The following is a 23514-nucleotide window of genomic DNA, read 5'->3' as shown; positions in this document are numbered from 1 at the left end:
TCCCACGTTGTACACTAGCCCAGCCCCCTCTGGCAACACTACCCTTTTTCTTAACCCCTTAAAAGCTCTGGGCTAGGCCCCAGCACCCGGTCATGTAGGCACTGCGCCTAATTCTTACGGCTACGTGCCTCTCTTTCTTTGTTCAGCAATTGTTGATGCGCCTCTGATGATTTTTTACACATTGGCTAGCATCATTCCTTGCCCATATTTTTCAACATGTTTCCTTTTTTTATAAATTGTATTTAACAAAAAGTGTTCCAATTTTGATAAATTTATGTACATGTTACAGCCAGTAAACAAGATATAACAGTATAAATTAAACAAATATAAATTAATTATTAATATTGTCTGTTATTCATACCTGGGTAGAAGAATAATTAAAGCAATTTTTTAGGCTACCATACATTCTTCTTAAAATACATGACAGAAAAATGACAAAGTCTGACATGTTAAAAAGTCTGGGGGTTTACCATTCTTAGGAAGACATCAACCACATCCAGGTCATCTTAGAGTAAAAGAGCAGGCATCTAAATTGTAATAAATAGATATTTAAATCAAGGTTCTCAATACTAACATATATTCTGTTCACAGATCCTAACTGCCCCACTCATTCATATGTTCTCTTCATCCACTTGACTGAGGTATACAAAAGCCTTTTTCCCAACGAAACCCCTTCCCACGTTCCCTTAACCTTCAATAACAAACCTTTTTTTTTAAATAACAACACCTGCGGGTATAGTGAAATGGCCATTTATTAATTGAACAATTTATCAATATACATCTATGACTACCATATTTACATTGCAACCATATAACATTAACTGAACATGTAATCCCAAGAAACAGGTGGCAGGTCTTTAGCAGGCCTTAACTCACCACCGTTTAACCAGGGATCTGCATTTTCAAGTGATATACCTAACCAGCTCTTCGGCGCCATTCCACCACCTCGGGAACAATACCTTAACACCTATTAACCCAATAAATCATTTTTTGGAGACCCCATACCATAGATGGCTCCCGACACCATCACATTAACAACCCAGCTACACCACACCCTGTCCCCCGAAGACCTCACGTCGCCAACGCTCAACCAACCCACTCTACCACCTCAGGGTGGGCAGGTGGGAATCTTCAATCCTAACTCAAAAAACTTTCTGGCCTCAACCTACTTTTCCCTATCCTTATAGCCTTCTACTTTACCCACCCATTGTTTTCTTTATATACCTATCCTACCACTCTCCCTACATCAGACCATTGCCCCCCCTTCTTCACCTCACCTTTTGGCCTTCCCCCCTCAGTCATGCTGGCCCAGATCTAGCTCCCCTTTGCCGGCTTTTGGGCCTAACTAGAGTGCTAATTTTCTTTTTCTAGCATAAAGGGAACATAGTGATGGTACCTGTAGAAAGTAGAATGCTAACAATAATGCTGACTATCATATTTGTATGTAAATATTTATTATAAGTTGTTACTACATTTAGTTGTTGTATAGAGTAGTAATGGCTTAGAACCAATGTTAGTATTCAATTGCTTACTGTATCTCTTTATTTGTCCTTGTGGGCAAAATTAGAAAGTGGGGTGAAAATCTAATAGGAAGAGAAGAAATATAGGATACATCTTCCAACGGGGACACTTATATTTAATAAAACGTTCAAAGAGAGCATTCCTCCCACTTTAGAGAAACCCCCTATAATGGGACACCGCTGGCAAAAAAGATAGGGTTTTTAACCATTTGTTGTTCTATTTACCAGTAGTAATTGCCTTCACCTCTAGAATGCATGGGAGTAACACATCATTTATAATTTGAAGTTTGAGTTTTTTTATGCAGAATTTGCAAGCATTATATGCTTCATCAGGGCTACTGAATTTATGTGTAATAATCGGACTAAATGCATAGAAATGTATGAGAATCAGAAGACTGGATGAACAGAATTAAAATCCTTTTGGCAGATAAAACAGTTTCTTGTATATGTATAATAACTGGAACCTGGAATTTCTCTTTAGCATTGCTTTTTCAGTAGTATGGTAACTTTTCTTTGGCAGGCAACAAAACTAAATCCTGAAGGGAATACCCATTTATGTTTTTCTTGTAGTTATGTAAGAAAAGTGAAAGATTTATGCAGCCTAAATTGTTAATTTTGGGCATCTGCGAATAAGAGTTGACACCCAAAATAACAAATTGTATAGACTTTCCAAAACGTCAACCTCATTTTGCAAGAGGTTAGCACTTTGACTCTTAAAAGTGCTTGGGGTTTTAAAATTGACAATCAAATTAGTAGCAGAGAACAAAATGAGAAGCAGATAAACAGGTTACTGTGATGTTAAGCTGAAAACAATTTGTGAATGAAGATAAGGGAACTAGAGTTACATTAAAAGGCTCCCATACGTGGTAAATTTTTTACTACTGTCCCACTTTTTACTTACTAGAATTACATTACCTGGATGCTTGTTTACTGCTTTTGATGCCTTAGAAACCAGACTGTATTCTTGTTGCTGCAGGAGATTCACAATTTCAGCTTACAGATCAACACTTCGCCTGTAAAACTAACAGACAGCTGGTCCCATCAGGAGCATGTATGGGATGAGGGGACATTCTAAAGTATATTCACATGCCCTGAAACTTCATTGGGGTCCCGCAGGGCATATATACAATGTCTTTATTGGTTAAGGTCTGTCATCTTCAATGCTTCTTTTTTATGACCCCCTGAGTATCTGTAACTTAAATTTACAGATGAGATATCAATCCAATCACAATAAAATCCCATATATATTTCAGCATGTTAATGTCTTTTGAAATGTTTTAACCTTTTCCTAATCTGTCCCTTCCTATTATTGGGTTACAACTGTCTCCAAATCACCCTTCCATGTCAGAAGCAGATGTGAAGCAATATATATATAAATATAGAGAGAGAGAGCGAGAGAGAGAGGAAAAAATATATGCACCATAGTATTAGTTTGATATGCACTACCAATTACAAGTCATTTGGTCGAAGGTAATATGCTTCAAGTTATATACTTTAGTATCATATATTTTTGGATACAGTATACATAATTCATCCCCTCTAAATCAACAATCCAGCCATATTCTGCTTGTCCATTACATGAGTTTACTTAGTTTAGTTTTAGCTAGTTCAGCTCTGTAAACCCCAGTGGATATATTGAAGGGGTCACCTACAAATCCAAAGCAATTCATAAACTCTGCAGATGATTCCTGCAATCACAGTAGTTTGAAGTAGCTGTAAACCCCTAAAAGTGGAACTAAATGGTTTTAAAATAAAATTGATAAAGCATATGCATTTTTAGGATTATTATTACAGGTTTCCACCCACCAAACTACAGGGTTTATTTTAAACGAAATTTCTCTAAGTGGGCTTCCTGATGAAGTGACAATAGTGAACAATGTCTTTTTTACCTTGTATATATGTTAATGAAGATAAAGTTCAAACTTTTTTAGATTGGAATCTGAACTCCTGTTTTGCCAATCAAGTATTAATATTGCCACATAATTGTGTAGTTTTGGCTTTATGCTTGGGATTCTGCTGTCTTGCTTGTAGACTTATTTTCTCCCAAAGGATTATGAGGTTGTTAAACTTTGATCATGCCATATCATCTGAGGAATTGCAAAAGGTCTTAGTTTTCATGTATAAATCCTCCTAAATGTCCCTGCTCTTACCTTCATAAATTGTTTGATATTGATGATACAGTTTATTCTGATGCTATTTCACTACCACCATAGATCAATCTCATTTCCATTTTTCCGAACTCTATATCTTATCATAGCATCTTCCCAACTCATCCTTTTATGATGATCATTTTGGAAAACCACCTCTATGACTTCTCTGGCTCACTGGACAATTTTTGAAGTTGTGGTGAACGCTATCATGCACAATAAAGAATTTTAGGCCTTTTACACCATTGAGCTAGAGTTTTTCCAATGCCAATAGATGGTCTGGATGTATGTTTGTTCATTCCCTTCCCTGCTCAATAGGCTATATTGTTTCCATGCACTTTCCAGCACATTCCTATGTAAGTTTCAATGCTGGACACCCTCTCTCTATACAATCTAAATTTCATGCTCTCTCACCTTTTTTTGTCCCTCTTTTTCTTCCCCATTCCCCATTCTTACTTTCTTTAATCCCAGCACCGCTTAGTTTACTGCCCTATTGTTTCTATTTTATTCACTTCCTTTACTTAAGGCAAACACATTTTTTCACCTGCAGTTGCATATGTATGATATGTTTTGTTTTGACAGTTTGTTACTAGGAGTTTGTTATTTTTTCAATCCTGTTCTGTATTTCATCAGTAATGTCTTCCTTTTGTATACAATCAACAAAATACACTTTAATGTTTGAATTGCATCCAGCCTATGTGTTGTCTTCCCTTTCTGTTAATAAAAACAGATTTAACTATCATTTTCTCCCAAAGATTATTTTTTTTTGCAGACTGCATCAGATTTTCCTCTAGGGGGTGAATAGTAATTGTATATAACTCTTACTACCCTGACAAATGAATTGTCTTCAATTAAATCACTTTGCAGTAATCTGAGTTCAATTAAAGGATATGTATACAAAGTCATTTACAACTCAGATAGAAATAACATTTTTGTTTACTTGCAATTTCAAGTGTGATGGATACCATTTAAAAATCAAGCAGCTGTATGTAAGTTCTGGTGCTTTCAGTAAGTACTTTCTTAAAACCCACGACCCCTAGCACTCAACAAAACCAATATATATATATATATATATATATATATACCTTGTAAATAAACAAATATATATATATATATATATATATATATATATATACTGGACATGCTACTGTTATTTGGAATGAGAGATGTGTACATGGCTCTGATTTACAGTAGATTCAACTTCAAATCTTTGGCGCCTGTCTGTAATAAGTTAGTTATCTTTGGTTTCCTCCACCAGTACCTATTCATTATAAAGTAATCCCTATTTAAATGTATATCGTTTGTATGTTTAAATGAGAAAAAAAAGGGAGAACATGTTTCTAAATAATCCAATGGATCATTGGCATCTGTACCAAAAAGCAATTTGTGAAATTGTGCTTGGTTATATACATACATTGTATTTAGTAAGATATAGATTTATTTCCATTGGATGTAATAAAACAGAGAGACACTGTACCTAATAATTCTTGTCAGTAAGATTGCACTGTAGTATGGATTGCCCTGTGCATGAGTGGACTGATTGGTCATGGAATATTAATTGGCTGTGGACTGCAGTCTTTGGTGTTATGGCTTTGGGTTTGACAAGAATGATAGGTTTCATTTGCATGCTAAAGCTCTAGCTGTCCTTTTAAGATGGATGATGGGTCCCTGCCTCATCCGTCACCACTTCTTTACTTTTCCAGTAGATGAAAAGAAAAAAAATTAAGGAGTCAGACAGATAAAAATGTCATAAAATGCACACTGCAGATATCCTTGAACTTAAAGGTGATATGAAGGCATCATTCCTTCAAAATGTTCTTGTGCTTTATATTTATGTTACCGATGAGCAAGTAGTGTAAAGTCTGTTCTTCACAAAGTTTTAAGTTTGAAAATCCACTCTTGTGACCCAAATTTACCGACCCAAAGAAGAGCGAATATACACCCTGACTGGTATATTAGGAGTAAGAGGGCTAAAAATGTCTTCCACAATTGGTGATAATATATATATCTATTAAGAAGCATTTTGCCCCAAGGTTATTGTTAATAAATATATATATATATATATATATTCCAACAATAACCTTGGGGCAAAATGCTTCCCAATGAATTTGGAGAGATCTGCCACCATATTTTCCATATTATAAGAAAGAGTATTTTTCTAAAGGATGTATTCTGGGCATAGATGGTATAGATAGGTACTGGGCACCACTATTTAAAGAATTGTTTGGGTGTGAGATATTATCCCAGATATTGTAACATCATGAGATGATGGCCTCATATTCCTTGGCTTTTATATGGACCAGTCCATGATATTTACCACCAGACGACTGCTTATATAATAATGGATTTTGATGATATTGCGGAATTACCTGCAGAGTTTGGGTGGGGGTGCTATACCTGTTCTGATGTAAATCTTCCAGCATGCATCTTGGTGGGTGATATCTCATTGAATTATTGACCCAGGAGCAGGAGCCCAGCTAGAGGTATTTAATTATTCATTGTTACCATAATGGTCAAACAAAATGGCTTTATAAAATTTGGATTATAACTAGTGCTGCCTGCCTGCTAATTATTTATGCAACGTTCAGTTACTTGATTTGGGTTCCCTTTAAGGTTTTATTTTGTTTCTTCCACTCCACGTGCCAGTAACTCCAGGCTTTTTCATTGTATTTTTGAAGTGGTATGACTCCCAACCCTATATACCCATGCCCCCCAGATATAATAAATATATATAATTGCTAACTGATATTTGTAACCAATAGCAATTCATAAACGCATTTTCTGATTAAAAACCCACAATGGTTTATAACTATGACCTAAAAAGTTACTGAGCAGATGTGAGAGAATTCAGAAATGGGGTAACCTATTAAAAATGTTTATTATGGGAGTAATGTCTATTGATGTAGCTGTGTCTGATTCAGTGGAAAAGAAGGGAGCACAGTACTATCTACTATGGGTGGCTATGTGAAAACTCACCAAACCAAAGATCAAAAATGGTCCCATGTGTTTTGAGATGCACCACCACTTTTGTCGTTAACCACACAAGTCAATCAGCCTGATTCAAACTTTTATTATTTTACAAGATACAAGTATTAGCTATTAATAAATTAATTAATCTTAATTTTACTAGCTAAAATGACACTTCTGTAAAATGTCCGTAAATGTATAATCTGGTAGATGCAACTGCTTAGTTGCATTATATCCAAAGGGCAACATATAGGCATATCTAGAAAACTAATATCTACTAAAATGTATTTTTTTGCTTTTGGATGGGAAGATGACTTCCTTTTTAATTACACAATTACATTTCATTTGCTGTTTGTATTTTGTTTTGACACTTCCTATATGGCTCATTTCATCTGGTCAGCTGTAAAAGAAAGTGTTTTAGTGCACACAGATATAAAAATAACTCGGACACTAGAGAGCACTATGTTAACAGATGTTCAATGTCAATCAAAATCACTTGGATAAGCTGCATACTTTTATCTCTTTCTAGATATGTTGCAGCATTTTACCTCCAGCACATCATTCCATGTATGATGATCCCTGTGTTTTTCTCTTTTCCTTGAGGACAAAACATTAAGGCAAAACTAATCTTTTTTTTTTTTCCACTGCCAGATTTTTCTAAAGGGAAAACAGAAGACCTGTGATTATTCTGACAACATGCCCACTAAAATTAAGCTTGAACTCTGACTTTTTCTGGACAACATTAGAGCAGTGTGTCCTAAAACTGACATGACATTGGAGTTGTACTCACAAATCTGTGCCAACATTTGCTCTTGGTTGACTTACCGTCAATGTGCCAAATTACCATTCTAATGGGTTTAGAATAACATGACTTTTACTGCTTTTCTTGAACTCTGAGAGAGAAATCTTACAACTGTTCATGTCTAGGACACTAACTATATATATATATATATATATATATATATATATATATATATATATATATATATATATATATATATATATATATATATATATATATATATATGACATTGATTAAAGTTCAGGGTTTTATTATCTTTATTTTTTACAAATGCTTAAAGTTGCATGGGTAAGGAGTGAGCCTTCAATTTGAGCAACATGCTGTTTTAATTTAATATATTTAATTTATTTTAATATAATCAAGGTTACTGCACTGGGCTATCATATATAACAACTTACTATTCATAAAATATTTCAGTATTTCTGCAGCCAATGTGTTATGGGTTATCCTCTTGAAAACACATTTGAAAAACAGATTGGCTTATTACTAGATAAGTTTGTTGCTAGATGATTTTACAGTGCAGGTAACCTAGGAAGAAAGTCGAGACTTTTTTTTAGAATCTTCAGGACACAAATGCCACTATGAACTGCTGCAATTTTTTTTATGTTTTATTTTTTTGCTGGACCAAGTAGGTAACAAAAGAAAAGAAAGGGTTTGTAGTTTTTCTTCTTAACAAGGCATTTTGGTTTGGTAAGCATGTAAACATATGTCCTAATTTTTAATCCTGTGTTTATTCATCCTCACAAATATTACTAGAACTCTTTATAAACTGAGAGCTGGATGGAACAAAATAATGCCACATTTACCATTCATTGGATTAAAAGGGATGTTGAGTACAAATAGCTGTTTAACTTGATAAACATTAGCAAGTTTAAATTTGGTCTTGCGGCAAATTGGGCAGTTCTAGCTTACCAAACATGTAGGCGAGAACGGCCTTTGTAAATTCTGCAGGTGAGACTAAACTTTTGGGACCTGCAAGACCAATCAGGGGAGCGGAGCTTTCAGCATGACTCACTCTGAGAGGAGGAGTATCACAAGTGCATTTATGCATGAGCTTGCCCTGATTCTGACCTGTAGTGCCCAGGGATCGCACACTGACAGGAGGATTCCCACAGCTATATTTATGAATGCAGCCGCGATAATCTTCCTATAGTGATTTCCGATGGTTTCGCAAAATTTCGCAGACCCATCGGAACCTCAAGGAGTTTTTCCCCCAGAGGCATTCTCACTCATCCTTAGCCAGATATCATTGGTTCCCTGGGGTGATAATGTAACTAATATCTATCTATCTATCTATCTATCTATCTATCTATCTATCTATCTATCTATCTTATTAATGTGATACATTCATGTTTTACTTTTTTAGATTTTGTAGACAGAGCAGTAAAGGTTAGAATCTTTGTCAGTGTCCCCATTAAAATGATTTGTCTGTCAGGTTTTAAATATTACCTGTATTCAAGAGATTTCTTTCCTATTCTTTCTGACATCTGTCTTAGAGACATGAATTGAGGGGAAATCTATCTCATGGGCAAGGGCTACGATAACAACTGTCAAAGGCTGTAAACTTTGTTTATTCTACCAGAAAAGTGTAGTTTAGTTGATACTGAACTGATGATGAACAAAGGTATTCTGTTTGACTGGCTAGTTTTACATTTTTTGACATTATTAATATTATTTTTATTATACAGGATTTATATAGCGGCAACATATTACACAGCGCTGTACATTAAATAGGGGTTTCAAATGACAGACAGATACATACAGTGACACAGGAGGAGAGGACCCTGCCCAGAAGAGCTTACAATCTAGGAGGTGGGGAGATATGTAGTGGTGGGAAGTAGTGAGAGTTTTAAGAGACAAAAGAAGAAGGTTAGGCAAGTTTGAAAAGATGGGTTTTGGGTGCTCTTTTAAAGGAGCAGAAAGTAGGAGCATGCCGAATAGGACGAGGAAGACCATTCCAGAGAGTCTTGGCAGCTCTAGAAAAGCTCTAGAAAATTTTGATAACAAGCATGTGATGAAGTTATGAGTGGGGAAGTCAATAGTAGGTCATTGGAGAAGCAAAGAGAGCGGCTAGGGGTATATTTTTCAATCAGACAATAGACTAGACTTGGTCCATGTAAATCTACATATATGCACAATTCCATTGACTGGAGTTTTTCTAAACTTATTACCCTATTTCACCCAAAATATATTCCACTAAAACACCAAATTGTAGGTTGGTTTATTGTCAATACCTAACTGGTTGTAAGTTTTTAAAATGACTGCAAATACAGAATGGTTTATGAAATGTTGAACAGGTTTGACTACGAAAAATGGTGAACAGTTGGTTTCTGTGAATATTGTTTTATTTTAAGCAACCACAAATGTAAAATAGTCAAAACATCTGCAAATAGCTCATAAACATATTGCAGAAGCTTAACTCAACATATATCGTGGCAAACCCTAGGCAAGTCCAGTTTTTGACAGTGCGCCCATAGCTCCTTGACATTGTGTAGGTCTACATAGCAGTGTGTGACATCTGGTGCTTGTGACTTTGAGCAATGCCTCAGGTCTTGCTATCAGTACTGACTGTGCTGTTGTTGCTGACACTTTCTATAGCCAGTAAAACAATTCTCTCTGACAGGACGAGGAAGCCTAAAAATAACACTGCAGTATTAAACACTCAAAAGTTTCTGTGGAAATACTAAATAGATATTTTTATTTTTTGTACTAAACTTTCACTGGAGGCATTCTAATCCTTTACTATTGACAGTTTTGTATATGTTAACAGACTGAAATATGTTCGCCTAATGTTATGTGATAGGCTCATGGTATTGGTTTTGTTAAATTTATCTCAATGATATACTAATATTGTTTTACCTACTTGTAATATAATTATTGTTGTTTACATAGCTGTGTGTTTGCTTGACAAACATGTTAAACCTATTTATGAGATGCAGCGTCCATCCACATTTCTTTTCTCCTTTTGTATTTCACCTTCCAATATGGCGGTGGTGAACTTTTTAGAGTAGCATTAGATGGACGGTTAATATCATATCACTTTCAAGTTGACTACAAATCACTATTTATTGTAATTATGAATTAACTTTACAGTTAATGTAGCTAGACAGCTCAGGGATGGGATGTTCCAGACTTGATTCAGGCTAGATGTGCATTGGGCCTGGTTTAATAAAGGTCTCCAAGACTGGAGAAGATAGACTATCACAGGAGATCCTAGGTGGTCCAGCAAACCTGGAAAGAATTACCTAAACATAATAATGGGCAAATGTTTCAATCCTGGACCAGATCAATTCCAGTTTTCCGGGGTCATCCATCCTCTCCATTGATGGCCTATTTTCTCCAGTCTTGAAGAACTTTAATACATCAGGCCCATTAGGTTTTGCACTGCTTTGTGGAAGGAAAGCCATGCCATTCATTTAAAACACAAACATTGTAAAAAAAAAAGACATGTATGCATTTGTTTTTTGCTTACCTTTGCCCTGCAAATCTGCCCAAAACAGTGTGTTGAGGTGCCTTTTAGAATAATTGGCACTACGGCAGCTTTTAAAGCAACATATAGCTTCAGTTTGTGGATGTTAAACACAAATCCAAATATAGACACGGGCTATCACTTTAAACAATCTACTATTGGGCTTTAGTGAGCTTCAGCACTTCCTGAAATTTGATTATTAGGGTTCATAAAATCATAGCCATTAACAGGTTTAAAAGAATCCGTGTGGTTTTGCCTATACTATTTATTAAAGGCAAATTATCCTGTATTTTTATTGAACAAATATTTTAATTTTTGTGGTAAGTTTACCAGAAATTAGTGAAATTGAGATTTTTTTTTTACTAAAAACAGCATTAAGAAATTGTTAAAATTTGGGCGGAATGTACTGAAGTTTATGGGTTTTGGAAGTTTACAATCGCCAACTTTTTGAGTTAAATGCAAAGCCCCGGAACGTAAAATTACTGGGGAGGTCAAGGGGACCTGGGTAAACCTGGAAGGTCAAGGGGACCTGGTAAACGTTAATAAAGCATGTATACTTAACATAAATCAAAGTAAAAGTATAGGTGAAAAACACATTTGTGTATGTGTTGGGAGTGAGGTTGTTGATTTGCATAGAAATTTTACTTAGCATTTCAATGCTTCGATTAACAATAGGTTTTTTTCCCCCCAAGTCAGTTGTTAACATTTCTTTTCATGGGATGCTTCATTCACTAGGTCCATCAATAGCACACCGACACATTGGACCTGATTTATTAAAGCTTATTACTTATGCTTGGCTTCATGCTGAACATGTTCCTTAGTTCACACATAGGTATGTTTCTTACATTAACTATAATTGGGTTTGCCACTTGGGTTTGGAGGAGTTATGTGCTCTCAACATTTTCAAATCATTTATGACAATCGGTGATTAGAGCATACGTTAAAGCCTAATTTGAGTCTAATACCCTTTATCATATTTACTGTACCACCATATATAATGATTTTAAACTGATTTTTTTTACTAGGAATCTTTTATATACCTTAGTGTAAACCCAGATTCTGCCTTTTCACTACAAATCTCTATGTTGGCATATATAAATACTGGCCATACACCTTATCATAAGCATCCTCACCCTTAGTAATTGGCAGGGAAGTAGATGTGTCTGAGCTTGTATGTTAGATTACAATGTGCTGGACCAAATAGTCAAACTAAAGGTTACTCAAAGGCAATAGGATAAGTGTTAGGGCAAGTTTAGTTATTGAGGTCTATTTTAGGTTAAAGTTATGGGTTGTTACAATGTGATTTCACATTTCTTTTTTTGCGATTTGTGAACTGTGCAAAGTTTTACAGTGGAAAAAAATGGTGTTACACACATTATTTGTGCTATGCTGCTAAAAGCATGACTATATAACACACAGGTACAATTGCCATATGTCCCAAATAAATATTTAACTGTTAAAAGGGGCATTCTACTAATAAAAGCCTTAATATATACTTGTCTCAAAAACATTTTTGCTCTGTTGTACATTAAACATCATATATCAACAGCCTCAATGACTATGTTTTCTGATCTCCTGTGTAAAATTTTAGGAGTGGAATTTTGACCTAGACCATTTCTGTCTTAAATTTATAGTATCTGGTAAATGCACCTGTCAGAGGGACCTATCTATAATAATTCACTGGGATTGAAAATTCGCTGTTTAATATATTCTGTATAGATAGCTTCACAGTCAACACAGGCAGACTTTATGATGATGTTTACACTGTATCAAGTGTAGCAAAATGAAATGCCTTGCATGATAGAATGTTTCCTATCCTGTAATTTGTCTCCGACTTCCATTACAGTCTCATGTTTTCTCTTCTAGCTTTACTCACAGCGAAGCCTCCTAAACCATTGTTCCCTGTGGAGAACCAGCCAAGTGTTATAGATGTCCAGCTGGGTAAGTCCCCTTCTGGGAATAATAGATTCTAAACTTCCACTCCATTAACAGATGGGAAAAATTGCATGTAGGAAGGGATGGTTTATTGCAGCAGGTAATACATGCAAATCAATTTGCTACTTCCCATTTATAATGCTTGAGTATATTGTAGCAGCCGTTTAGGTATATGGGTTTGCTTAGTGGCAGAGACTGTTAATGTTAATTGGTTAAGCTGCATATTAAATACAGTATATGCAATGTTTGCATTTCCGTTTTATGTTGGAAGATTAAAAGGAATTTAATAAATACCAGCTATACTAACGTCTAATTTGGAATTACTTATAATGTCCTTTCTCCTGAACACTGGTGGGGTTGACGTCCTTTAACAAAAAACAGATTTATCAATTTGTGCTTTTTATTTTACTTGTAAATCATTATCTGTTTGAATTTTAATCAGATAATTTGACTAAACAACAAAAGGGCTTTGCCAGATGTGGAAAAACTTAATTATTTTATGGGTTTTAACTTACGTACTGTATACACTTAAGCTACGTACAAACGTCCAATGGTTGTCGCCCGATAATCGGCTGAGAATCTGGCATGTGTACAGCACCTGATTGTAATGGAAGAGAAGGGGGGGAGCACACAGCTCCTCTCTATCAGTTTGTTGGAGTTTACCCTGGGACCATAAGTTAGGGTGCCCATAAAATGACTCTCCTCCCCAGTACCACTGTACTATAAAGATTGTATATACTATGTTTGAGATTTAGGTGAGCAGTTACAGCATCTCTTACTTTTCTGTGTTTAGTATGGTTTTTCTCTGTCATAAATATCAATAAAATATGTATGCAACTCAAATAAGTTTTTATATAAGCAATACATGTATGATGTAATATAGTAAAATGTGAAGAGCAGTGCTAAACAGCAGTCTTTATTGTATATGATATTATGTTTTTTGTCTTCCTCTGGATCATGTATTTCTTTAGGTTTTTTGTCTGGGATATGTTTATTTCCCTAGTAGTTAAACCTAATAGATTTTTGTCTTTTTTTCAACCTAACTGATTATGTGACTATTAGAGATGAGGGAGCTAATATTTTAAATTCGGTCACACGACTAGGTGGGCCGTTCTTGCTTACCAAACATGTAGACGAGGAACGGCCTTTGGTCTTGCAGGTCCCAAAAATTCGGTCTCACTGGCTGAATTTACAAAGGCTGTTCTTGCCTACATGTTTGGTAAGCGAGAATGGCCCAATTTACCGCAATACCGAATTTTTGGGACCTGCAAGACCCATCAGGGGGGAGGAGCTGCAAGCTCCGCTCCTCTGATCGCTGTTGCAGTCCTGTACTATGTGTTCCTGGATAGAGTTTCTCTATCCAGGAACACAGTGTGAATCTCGCTGGCTGCTCATGAATGAATGCAGCCTGGGAAAAATCCTCTGATTTTTTCCACGGCCACGTTCATTCATAAACACAAGCCGCATGACCGCTCACTGATGGGGATTCCCACGGCTGTATTTATGAATGCAGCAGTGATAATCCTCCTATAGTGATTTCCGATGATTTCGGAACTCCAATGATTTCCCACACCTTCCCACTCTCATTCATGAGTTTTGGTCTATCACTATGAACACTCCAACATAAATGCGCAAGATGGAGAGGGAAAGCTATTACTAGAGTGCCAGAGCTTTGCCAGAAAGAATGCATTCACATTTTGGCTTAACCACAGAGAAATTTTACATTTTACAATGTGTGTGTTTTTTTTTGTTTTTTTTTTAAGAAAGCATCTATGAATATATTTAATAAATGTGTGACTAAGATCTGCCAGCATATACTTGCAAAACTCGGACAACAGGCCTCTAATTTTGAATTCTTGAAATTGTACAGAAATGCAATCTATTTCATTTTATCTTTTACTTTACTTTACAGTGTTATGAAAATGTGGAAATTTAATTTATATAATTTGATATGGTTATGTCATCATATCTACTTTTTTTGATTTGTATGCTTTACTAAAAAATTTCTGCCTTGCATTTTTTTGCCTACATGGGGTAGGTTTTAAATTTTTAGGCCTTGATCAGTTTTTTTTTCTCAAGGTTTTTTTTTTTTCTTTTTAAGTTATTATAACTATATGCTCCCTGTTACTGAACGTGTAGGAATAACAGAAGTTGTAGGTACATCTGTTTATGCAATGCATTGGGATTCATTGAGATTCTTTTTAGTAGCAAAAGGGTTAGAAGCAAAAGGTGATTGTTACCAGCTGACATTTTACAAAATTACCATTTAAGATTGGGAGAACTTGTCATTTTTGGTGTCTAGAGAGTCCAGTTTACAGGTGACAAAGTTAGCATTGTATCTGCAAGCTGTAAGCTGTTTTGTACATGGCCTGACTTGCCAAATTAGCACTTCTACCGGGATAATGACACAAGTTTGCCTGTGGCAGCAAACAAGATAAGTGCTGGTCAAGGAGTAGTATTTGTGTTCTTGCATCTGTCAGGACTAAGCAATAGAGGGAAAACTATTCTTTTAGGAAGTGATGGAATCCAATAATTATTCTGTTATAAAAAAAGAAGTTTTAGCTGCAGAATGATTTGGATCTCTGGCCAACCAGTTTTGATATTTATGCCAGACCACTTTTACTTGGTGACTTGACACTTCTTCTACACAGTTAAAAAATGCATCATGATCACCTCTGTGAACTAGTTTTTAGTTGGACAATAAAGAAACAGCATAACCCTGATACATCATTAACTCTGCTTTTTCTGACTGTAGGAATAGTTCCAGTTGACTGTGTCTCATGGGCTCCAAATACATCCTAACCCTCTCTTTTTTTTTTATTTCTACTGTACAGGAAACTAAAATACTGGAGTTAAAATTAGATATTTATATTAGTTGAATACATCACTGCAATAATTGGAGTTTTTATTACTAATTGTCTAAAGTTCAGCTGTCATTTAAAACTGTTTATATGATAGTTTGTGGTTTGATTTGGTAGACCTTTTAGCCGGTTTATGGGTAGTCTTGCTGACTCTTGTCCAATAATTCTTTGCTTTCAAACTAATATGGAGCTTGAACCAGTAAATAAATTACTTGTAGGGGTGGTTGTAACTAAAACAAATCAAGTCAGAATAATTCCAGGTAGAATTAATGAACAGTCCAGCCAATTCAGCAAGGGAAAACAGGGAACAGGTAAAGCAATTAGTAAAAATCCAGGTCTGATGTTAGCTTGAAAAAGGGAAAAATCTGATTTGGAATCAACTCCGACTGGATTTATTTGAACACCTCCAATTTCTTTCATTTTTGCAGGTTCAGAATCATAATAATTTGGAAGATACAAATAAATACATATTATCTAATAAGACACAAAGACCTAATTCTACATTTTAGTTTAAAGGCAATAATAAGATATATCATGACTAATATGGCAGAAGTTCAAAATGTTTGACTAGAGTGTACAATTCTAAACTAGTGCCTTTAAAGAAATTGAATCAAATAAATTAAAACCAGCACTGGTGAATATGTAAAAGTGCATGGAATATGTAAAACTGCTTGATATTGTATTAGCCGGTGTTGTGTTGAAAAATTCAACACACAGTTTTGTCAAGAGTTTCAGGCTGGGGAAAAAAATTAAAGCAGAACTGATCTTCAAACAACTGTGAGCAGATACTTTCCTAATTGGAGAAGGGACAAGAAATTTATCTTGTGCAATAAAATAAAATAAACTTAAAAATTGTTTAAAATACATGGACTACTTCTTGATCAGTTGCAGGCGCCACTATCCCCACCCAATCCATTTGGCCAGGCTAGAATACCATTGCCAGCAGCCAGGGGCTTAGTGTTGGGTATTAGGTACTTCTAAAGGCTTAAAGTGTAAAATTCCACCCTTTTGCATCAGACAGGGCATTTTTGACAGTGTCCCTTTTGCTATAAGCATTCCTATCTGCGTAATTGCTCCATGGAATACACAGCTTAGCAATGGTTGCCAGAATACTCTGCAATCCTAGCTTCCCCTGCACTTGCTGTGACTGAATGAACCCCCACAAACTTTCCTGAGATTAGGAAATGGTCTTAGATTGCCTCTAGGATAAGAAAAAGGAAGAAGATGACTGAATGGACACAGGTAAGTGAGTTAAATTTTTGTTAAACCATTATATCACTCCAGAAAAAAAAAAGAACTATATCAACCATCATTTTTGGCGCTGCCCTACTTTTCTAAACTTCTTGAAGCCAAAACCTTTGATACTTATCAAAAAAAGCAGAACATTGCTCCAAATACAGGTATGTACTTTGGCTTTTCCCTTTAAAGTTCAGCAGGACAGAGTATATATTCCTAATGAGGATAAGTAAACAGTAGTGATCAAACTGCAGTGGTCCTGCTTATAGGTTTTGTTTTTCAAGTTTCCAATTTGTTAGTAAAAATGCAATGGAGCAAATAAAATGAGTTATTGTACAAATACACTTTTATATGTGTTTTAGCTGTGGTGGTGATCTGGCATAAATGTAATTAAACAGAAAATTGAGCTTCCTATGGAAACCTTGCCAACCTGAAAATATTAGTATTATTTTACAGTATTTATATAGCGCTGACATATAATACAGCACTTTCCATAGTCTATAGTCATGTCACTAGCTGTCCCTCAAAGGGTGTCATAATCTAATGTCCCTACCATACTATAATCCCATTAATACAATCTAAGGGAAAATTTGGTGGGAAGCCAATTAATCTAACTGCATTTTTTTTGAATGTTGGAGGAAACCGGAGTGCCCAGAGGAAACTCGTGCAAATACGGGTAGAACATGCAAACTCTATGCAGATAGTGTCCTGGCCGAGATTCGAACCTGGGACCTAGGGCTGCAAAAGTGATAACCTTTTAGCCACCTTGCTGCCCATACCTGCAATAAAGAGATTTGTAATTTAAGATTTATTGTACTACACTTCGTTTTCAAGGTTTGTATTTGCATTAAACATAAGTTATGTTATTAAACTATAAAAGCCTTATGTATACAACTAAATGCCCTAAATATAGTGAGTGGGGGCTGGCACAGTGGAATGGCCTACAAGGGCTTATAACCAAGCGTGTCTACATAATCAATTTTTTGAAGTGCAAGGAAACATCAAATTTATTTATTAATACCATGTCCAACTCCAAAAGAGTAGTGGGGAACAACTACTAAATAATATGTGTAAGTACTGTGGTTTTCCCTAATACAGTAAGCATTGCAAATGAGAATTCACCATGGTCACAATTGCTCCCAAACACACCACACCATCCAAAAAATATACGACTTACAAAATGCTGGGTTGCAACTTATTACAAATCATTCCTACCGGGCAAGTCTGATTTAACCCTGAAGTTAATACCATCAAAAATAGACAAATACAGGATATAGGAACTGTCATATGGTAGAAAGAACAACATGCAACACAATTCATTAAGCAAGACAGTACAAAATGTTTATAAGTTTCTCTTATCTGTAGAAACCAGTAAAGGTCCCTGATCCCTAAAGTATATCAGAAGGCAATTTTATTTTTCATTATGGATAAAGTGAGTGAAAGTTAAAACTGCTTGTTTTTTTTTTACTATCTGTGTCTCATTCTTTTCTTGTTCTGTAGACATAGCAGAAAGTGAGAGGATATTTTTCCAATGTGAGATCTCCTCTTTGAGAGTTTTTACAAGTGTCATCAGTGGAAGATATCCACTTTATTCCTATATGTAGTAGCTATGGAAAGGGCTCTTTTAATAAAACAGGGAATCTGACATTCCCTTGTGGAAATCAATTACTGCCAATAAAACTCATGAACGTGGAAGATTCCAATGAAGGAATCCCCTGGTTTATAATTATTCACCTTGGTGTTTAGAGTAATTACTAAAACTAACCCCCCCTTTTCTCAATGATTAAAGGGCTTAAAGAAAAATAGGATATGTTACAATTATTGTCTATGTGGGGTAAATTTCTGACAAATGTGTAACTCCATGTTTCTATGTGAAAATATGTGTGTGTGTGTATATATATATATATATATATATTTATATACACATTATACTTTTTTCTATAGCGAGGGTTTTGCCAGCTGAGAAATTATTTAAGACATACTATATACCGTTTTGTACTGATAAGAAATTCATAAATGGGCATCAGGTGCATCAAGGTACATCATGGAACATTGTTGATCTCAGCCCATTGAGATTTTTAGGAACCTGGCAATTTGTCAAAAAATGAAGAAGCCGTACGCTTACTTCTGGGTTTCAAACACATATCTCTTTCTTTTATAAAGAAAAAGACTTCAGTGCAGTCTAAGGCAGTTTAAATACAGACTTCAGAATTCAGGAAACCTGGTTGTCATCGTGCCTCTTCTTTTAATGTCAAAGTTGGCTACATCAATCATTTCTATTGTGCACTGTCATTTGACATTTCACCCAAAAGCTGATGTGAGTCATCTCATTGGTAAAGACATTCTGGGGCCCTGAAGAAAACTCTCTCAGGAAAAATATGCCCCAAACACATTACAGCTGAGAATTGTTCTGCTCTGATAATGTCTACAATTTGTCAAAGGTCGAAACAACGACTGCCTTCAATTATATTTGGTAAAGGCATTTACTTTGTTGTTTTAGATACTGTCTCTGGTGTTGAAGGCACAAACATTGCCGTAGAATGCCAGACAGCATTTGTGATATTTTCAAGATGTATTTCTGTATTCTTGAGCTTTAAAGTTATATTGCAGAATCATTAATTCTTTAATAGGATTCTAGTAATGTGCTTTTATGGCTTCTTAAGTGTCAGTCTTATATGGAAGAATAGTTGGGAGAAGAAAACAAAAAGAAAGCGAACATGTGATTGTACAAGCGATAATTACTTGAATTGTTTGATAAATATAAGTGCTCTAATACAAAACAGAGTGTGTTGAAATATATTTCTTTAGATACAGATAAAGCCGTTGTAACTGGGTGGTAGCACACCAGCTAATAACAGAAAGTTCACTTTTTCGTCCATTGGAGAAATGTAGAAACTTTGCTTTAATCAATAAGTATTTGTAATGTTTTGTGGTGTGCATGGATACTTAAGGTGCAATCAGATTCATTTTTACCTTGTCTGACTGTGTTTGTTTACCGCTTCTGCTTGCTGTTGTTGAGCCTCCCCTAGTAGTCTATGTCAGAAGGGTTAACATTCTGAGTTATCACCCCAACAAGTCACTAATTAGTCTATGCGGGCTACAAAGCAATAAATATTTGGGACAAACTTCAAGGATGTTCTCTTTTCTCCTACACTTTCCCACATAGGGATATTGTGCCAGTATCAGAATTCTGATACTGGCACACATAAAGATAACACATACTTTAGCTTTGAGAATGCACCCACTTCCTCCATATATAGATGATGAGTAGTGTTGGAAAAAAAAAATGAAAAATTGCTCACGGTAAATTATAGAGAAAACACTTGCTTTCTTGTTTGTTTCACTTGGGACATATTGCCACACACTCCCCCCTCACCCTAAGCAGTTTTGGCGTTTATATTTGACTTTGCAATTAAATTAGTGTCTGGCTGGAAAAGTTAATTTTCCCAACAGTACTGCATTCATAATCAATGTATTTTTTTAATTGCTCTCCCTTTCTCTATTGAAAAAATCTGCTTAGTTCGTGTGTGGTTGAGACATCCTTTTTCCAGGCAGGAAACAAGAAAAATCTTCATCCGAGATACTGATTACTGTAAAAGCTGTCAAAAATACTTTTTTTTAAAAAAAGTTAGAGGAATGCTCCTACTTTTGTCTGTATTGCTCTTGGAGCATTTTCTTTACCTTTCATTCCGGGGTCGACCTTTCTGCCCAAGAAGAATTGAAGGTGATCTAGTTTTTGTAGCCTCTGATTACAGGAAATCCTGGATAAAAGTTTTACTCTTTCCTTTAGTTTTATTACACCATTTTATTACCAAAGCTTCACAAGTTGATGCATGAATGGGAAAATTGTATAGTCATAAAACAGGAAAACACCTTTAAATAGGGCTGAAAAAATGGTGTTTGTGGACTAATACGTAGATTTGAACCTTTAATAAGAAAAATAACTTCCCTTTGTTAGCATAATAAGTTTTTGGTTTCACTTAAGAAGCTTGCATGCAAATACTGGATACAAAGATTTCTTAATTATATTGAGTGTACCCTGTTAACTTTCTTTGATTATCCTGCACCATAGTCAGAATGAAATCAATTATCTCCTGCTTGAATGTATACAGCCAGATTCAGTGTTTAATTTAGGGCTGTGAATACATAATTGCTGCTCTTTTTTTGCTTTTCTGCACATGTTCTCACCTCAAATCGTGTCTGCCTCTGTCAACACAAGTCTCTACTACTTCTTTTAATATATTGTGTGACCTGTATTTGTTTTTTAATGAACAGCAGCAAGACAAAAGATGGAAATCATAAAGAGCTTTGGGAAGATAGGAAAGGGAAAAAAAGTCCATTGAATAAAGTAAATGTTTGTAGTATATATAGAAATTTTTTATGCCCCTTCCTGGGGGAAATGGTGATGGATCCAAACTGCACTAGGAACATTTGGGCCTGCAAATTTAAAAAAGTTCTGGCACATGGTGTTCCTTGCCAATACCTGTATCAACTTTATTTACTGACTGCACAACCTGGACCAGACCAGGTTACCCTAAACCAGGGGTTGGCAAACTTTTATGGCCACTAGGCCATTTCAGTGGGTAGGCAGGAACACACTAGGCTGGACTCTGAGTACCGCCCTAATGGCTCTGCCCTCCACCAGGGAATGCCCCCATATGCTAGCGGAGGAGAGGGATTTCCCTTCAGGGAGCTTTCCTTATTTACTGCGCTGGCAGAAGTATCGGGGGAACTACCACCGGCCATGGTAAATAGGGGAGCAACAGAAAGGAGGTGGCATCAGAGCTTCGGTGGCATTAGGCCGGAGCAGCCCCGGGGCGTTAGCCCGGAACAAACTACCGTATAGGCCGTATCTGGCCTAAAGGCCGGAGTTTGCCGACTTGCCCTCCCCTAAACAAACTAAACTTTAACACTTCCAGATAGTGGTAATTTTGGGTTGTTCTTCCCCAGCATTCCAACTTCTACTGGCTTATCACTATGATGGACTGACTCAGTGGCCACATTGATAGGGGATGGAAGGCTCTTTCTCTAAAAAAATGCTGAAGTCTTGTTAGTTCAGAACAGCCTGCCATTTTGGCACAGTAAATAAATCAGCTCTTGGTGCCTGCACTTGCAGGTAGTAGTCCTATTTTGGGGTTTGTGTGAGAAAGAGGGTTTAATGACAAAATTACTCACATTCTTATTTGGTATACCTTATATACAGTTGAGCATTTGTACTTCTTGATTGATTGGTAAAGGCTGTATTATGGAGTAAGTCCTGTTTTATTATATTCCTTCATCATTTAAAATCTCTCATCATAGCATCAAATATGTATTATTTAATATGTGCCAAGGATTTTCTACTGAGCTTCATAATCATATGTACAAATAAAGCTGTTTAAGCATGTAGTTAGATTAAATCTCTTTTGGTAAGTTCTCGGCCAGTAAGGTGAATAAACTTCAGCTCTGTGATTAAAATTAATTGGGACACAACCACATCATAAAAGTGTGGATCAGCAATACTGATTAACTTAGCTTGTCAGGCTTGAAATAGCTTATTGCCTCTCATCTGAACGTAGATGCAGTGAAAGAAAGACATTTCTTTTAGTTCAGTTTTCAGTTTTAAAGGCTTGGTATTAAGTTTGGATCTAAATCTAAATAGTTTAACAATAAATAAACTGTTCCCATGCAAACCATGAACTCTTAAATATTTAAGGCACATGCTCTTTGCAAAAAGATGCCCCCAAATATCTAGTCTAGCATAATATTAATGTGAAATTTAAGCACACCAGAGAAATAATGAAAATGCTGAAAAAGGTTCTTCTTAGAATTCAGGTAATACAAATATGTTCAAGCAACAAACAAGCAGTAATAGAAGAAAAAATAGCAATGCAAACTCATATATGAATGAAACGCATATACAGAAAACTAAAGACGAGCAAAATTTTACCTGGTAGATGGTAATATTAGCCAATTGAACACTTTGGATCAGGCATTCCCCTTTCTCAAGGAGGACCTCTTGACTTTAAGGACCCCTTAAAGTATTGGTATTATTACTTTATTATTATTTTAAAATTACTATTTTTGCGGCACTTTACAAAATGCAAAGTCATGTTTACAGTATTTAAATAGTGCTGACATATAATACAGCACTTTCCATAGTCTATAGTCATGTTACTAGCTGTCCGTCATTGGGGCTCACAATCTAATGTCCCTACCATAGTCATATGTCTTTAATATAGTCTAAGGTCAATTTGAGGGAAGGCAATTTAACCTAACTGCATGTTTTTGGAATGTGGTAAATTTAAAATGTTTCAAAGCAAAGTAAAAAATAAATGTCAGAATAGGGATGTCATAGGTGCACCCTGTATTGAAAAACAAAGGACTTCTTCATGCCTTGAAGTATTTTTTAAAACTTCTTTTGTATTGGTACATGTCCCCAAATGAATTCCTGGATCCCTATACCATTGGCTGTTGTTTTCCAATGTTCAAAATGTAAGTGGAACAGATTAAACGAGGTTTGATTATTTGGAATATCCATATAGGACAATTGTGAAGTGTGAAGCAAGAAGTTCTAGATGCCTTTTGGTTTTTCTAC

At 35.7% G+C, this 23514-nt stretch overlaps 1 protein-coding gene across 2 annotated transcripts in view; it reads left to right on the top strand.

Moving 5' to 3' along the window:
• The window catches only part of IL1RAPL2 (interleukin 1 receptor accessory protein like 2), a 429112-nt gene that overhangs the window by 306949 nt on the left and 98649 nt on the right, over window positions 1–23514 (top strand). For both annotated transcript variants that reach the window (XM_072430660.1, XM_072430661.1), the window contains one exon: window positions 12772–12846. In XM_072430660.1, the coding sequence (XP_072286761.1) occupies window positions 12772–12846 (75 nt within the window). The remainder of the gene's footprint in view (window positions 1–12771; window positions 12847–23514) is intronic.

The sequence above is a fragment of the Pyxicephalus adspersus genome, chromosome Z, assembly GCF_032062135.1.
Source record: "Pyxicephalus adspersus chromosome Z, UCB_Pads_2.0, whole genome shotgun sequence".
NCBI lineage: Eukaryota > Metazoa > Chordata > Amphibia > Anura > Pyxicephalidae > Pyxicephalus > Pyxicephalus adspersus.
This window is presented reverse-complemented; position numbering and strand designations above follow the sequence as displayed.